The sequence below is a fragment of the Aptenodytes forsteri genome, unplaced genomic scaffold (assembly GCF_000699145.1).
Source record: "Aptenodytes forsteri isolate BGI_AS27 unplaced genomic scaffold, ASM69914v1 Scaffold152, whole genome shotgun sequence".
NCBI classification, from domain to species: Eukaryota; Metazoa; Chordata; class Aves; order Sphenisciformes; family Spheniscidae; genus Aptenodytes; species Aptenodytes forsteri.
Genome location: NW_008795937.1, coordinates 14,237 through 17,305, shown reverse-complemented (window position 1 = coordinate 17,305; position 3,069 = coordinate 14,237). Strand labels below are relative to the sequence as shown.

Genomic DNA, 3,069 nt, shown 5'->3' with positions numbered 1-3,069 from the left:
GGAGCCTGGAGCCTATAGGGGGGAAATGGGGCTTTACAGGGGAGGCGCTGGGGTGGGGGGCTGTGTGGGGCCGGTGTATGAGGCCATAGGGAACCATCTGGGGCGGCGCAGGGCGACGATGGAGTCCCACCTCGACACCCCCTACAACGTCCCCGACATCGTGGTGACCATCGCCAACAACGACATTGACCTCGTCATCCGGTACCGGGGGGATCCCCGGGGTTGGGGGGGGTCTCCGGGGTGTCCCCATAGATGTTTCCGAGGTGGCCTTAGCTACTGGGGGGTCCCCAGGGTACCTCAGTTTCTTCACGGGAGGTTCTCCGTGGTGTCCCCATGTCCCCGCAGAGGTTCTCCAGGGTGTCCTCATGCCCATAGGTGTCCCCGAGGTGTTCTTAGCTACTGGGGGGTCCCCGTGGTGTCCCCATGTCCTCAGGGGTGGTCTCCATGGTGTCCCCATGTCCATAAGTGTCCCCAAGGGGACCTTAGTTACCTGAGGGTCCCCAGGGTGTCCCCATAGGTGGTCTCTATGGTCTTGCCATGTCCTCGTGGGGAGGTTCTCCATGGTGTCTTCATGTCTCCATGGATGGTCTTCGTGGTGTCCCCATGAGGGGGTTCTCCACAGCGTCCCCATGCCCACAGATGTCCACAGGATGTTCCTATCTATTGAGGGCTCTCCACGGTGTCCCCATGAAGAGGTTCTCCATGGTGTCCCCATGGACGGTTCTCCACGGCGTCCCTATGCCCGTGCCGGTCCCCAGGATGTTCCTCTGTACTGGGGGTCCTCCACCCGCTCCCCTCTGGTGCCCCCCATCTTCGGGGGTGCCCCTGAGGGGTCTCCCCCATGTCCCCCCACCAGGATCTCTGACCGGGGCGGTGGGATCCCCCACGACCTCCTGGACAAGGTGACCGAGTACCACTTCAGCACGGCCGAGGCCAGCGCCCAGGACCCCCGCTTGGGGGGTCCCTTCCGCAACCTCCTGGACCTCAGCAACAGCGGCCAGGCCGGCCCCATGCACGGGTACGTCACGATGGAGGGACACCGAGGGGGTTCCCCCCAAGTCAAGGGGACCCTCCGGTGACCCATGCCCCGCGGCTGCCCCCCAGGTGCGGGTTCGGGCTGCCCACCTCGCGGGCCTACGCCGAGTACCTGGGGGGCTCGCTCTGCCTGCAGTCGCTGCAGGGGGTGGGCACCGATGTCTACCTGCGCCTGCGCCACATCGACGGCAAGGGGGAGAGCTTCCGAATCTAGGGGGCCCGGACGCCTGGGTTCCCCCTGTCCCACTGCCCCGGACGCCTGGGTCCCGGAGAGCCCCCCATGTTGGATGTTCATCATCATGGAGGTCAAGGTGGACCTGGAGAGCCCCCTATGTTGGACGTTGATCATCATGGAGATCAAGGTGCTCCTGGAGAACCTCCCCATGTTGGACATTGATCATCATAGAGGTCAAGGTGGACCTGGAGAACCCCGCCATGTTGGACATTGATCATCATAGAGGGGGAGAGCTTCCGAATCTAGAGGGCCCGGACGCCTGGGTTCCCCCTGTCCCACTGCCCCGGACGCCTGGGTCCCGGAGAGCCCCCCATGTTGGATGTTCATCATCATGGAGGTCAAGGTGGACCTGGAGAGCCCCCTATGTTGGACGTTGATCATCATGGAGGTCGGGGTGGACCTGGAGAACCCCGCCATGTTGGACGTTGATCATCACAGAGGTCGAGGTGCTCCTGGAGAACCCCGCCATGTTGGACGTTGATCATCATGGAGGTCGGGGTGGACCTGGAGAACCCCCCGTGTTGGACGTTGATCATCACAGAGGTCGAGGTGCTCCTGGAGAACCCCCCATGTTGGACGTTGATCATCACAGAGGTCGAGGTGCTCCTGGAGAACCCCCCCACGTTGGACGTTCATCCTCATGGAGGTCAAGGTGCTCCCGGACACCTGGGTCCCTTGCTTGGACATTGGGGCACCCACCCCACCCACCCACGACATTGGGGTTTCTGACCCCCCACCCTCACCCCGTTTGGCTTCGTTAGGGCCCCCCCTCGTTACCGGAGCGGGGTGCCCTCATTAAAGCTGCAGCCGGTGCCGAGGGGGAGAGGGTTTATTGGGGACCCAGGTGTCCGGGGCAGGGGAGGGGGGACGAGGAGGAGGAGGAGGAGGAGGGGGCAGGAAGGCTGAGAGGGCGTCTTGGTGCCCGGAAGCCCCATTCAGCCTATTTCTTGCCCCGAATCCATCTTCATCATCTTCCTCCTCACCTTCCCTCACAGGGTGTCCATCGTCTTCCTCAGGGTGTCCATCTTCGTCACCGTCCTCCTCCTTAGCGTCTCCATCTTCTTCCTCGGCCTCTCCATCTACCTCCTCATCGTCACCTTCCTCCTCTTCAGGGTCTCCATCCTCCTCCTCGTCATCACCTTCCTCCTCAGCGTCTCCATCCTCCGCGGTGTCTCCATCTTCATCACCATCCTTCTTGTGGTCTCCGTCCTCCTCCTCCTCAGGGTCTCCATCTTCTTCCTCACCACCTTCCTCCTTCTTGGGGTCTCCATCTCCCCCCTTCAGTGTCACCTCTCTCCTACTCAGCGTCACCTCCCTTCTCTTCCTCACCATCACCTTCCTCCTCAGTGCCTCCATCATCTTCCTCCTCGGGGTCTCCATCTTCCCCCTCCAGCGTCACCTCTCCTACTCGGTGTCACCTCCTTCCTCTTCCCCGGGGTCTCCATCCTCCTCCTCACCATCGCCTTCCTCCTCGGGGCCTCCATCTTCATCACCATCTTCTTCCTCGTGGCCTCCATCTACCTCCTCAGCATCACCTTCCTCCTCCTCGGGGCCTCCATCTTCACCACCCTCCTCCTCCTCGGGGTCTTCATCCTCCTCCTCCTCGGGGTCTCCATCTTCCTCTTCACCACCTTCCTTGTCCTGGGGGTCTCCACCCTCCTGGTCAGGCGGCGGGTGACAGCAGGGACAGTCGGAGCGGTGGGACGGCTGGGCGTCGCGCTGGGGGTTGTAGAAGTCTGTAGGGGGACGGGAGACGACACCCCGACACCTATAGGGCGTCGCCTATAGGGCGACCCGTA

The 3,069-nt window shown here is 62.7% G+C and overlaps 2 protein-coding genes across 2 annotated transcripts in view; one reads left to right on the top strand and one right to left on the bottom strand.

The window, feature by feature from the left end:
- Positions 1 to 1,490, top strand: part of BCKDK (branched chain ketoacid dehydrogenase kinase) — an 8,112-nt gene extending 6,622 nt beyond the window's left edge. The window contains exons 5-7 of the mRNA XM_019473627.1: positions 5 to 201; positions 857 to 1,018; positions 1,105 to 1,490. Of these exons, the coding sequence (XP_019329172.1) occupies positions 5 to 201; positions 857 to 1,018; positions 1,105 to 1,249 (504 nt within the window). The 3' untranslated portion in view covers positions 1,250 to 1,490. The remainder of the gene's footprint in view (positions 1 to 4; positions 202 to 856; positions 1,019 to 1,104) is intronic.
- Positions 1,491 to 2,597: 1,107 nt separating this feature from the next.
- Positions 2,598 to 3,069, bottom strand: part of LOC109279646 (acidic leucine-rich nuclear phosphoprotein 32 family member B-like) — a 3,496-nt gene continuing 3,024 nt past the window's right edge. Inside the window, exon 2 of the mRNA XM_019473626.1 lies at positions 2,598 to 3,006. Coding sequence (XP_019329171.1) covers positions 2,675 to 3,006 — 332 coding nt within the window. The 3' untranslated portion in view covers positions 2,598 to 2,674. The remainder of the gene's footprint in view (positions 3,007 to 3,069) is intronic.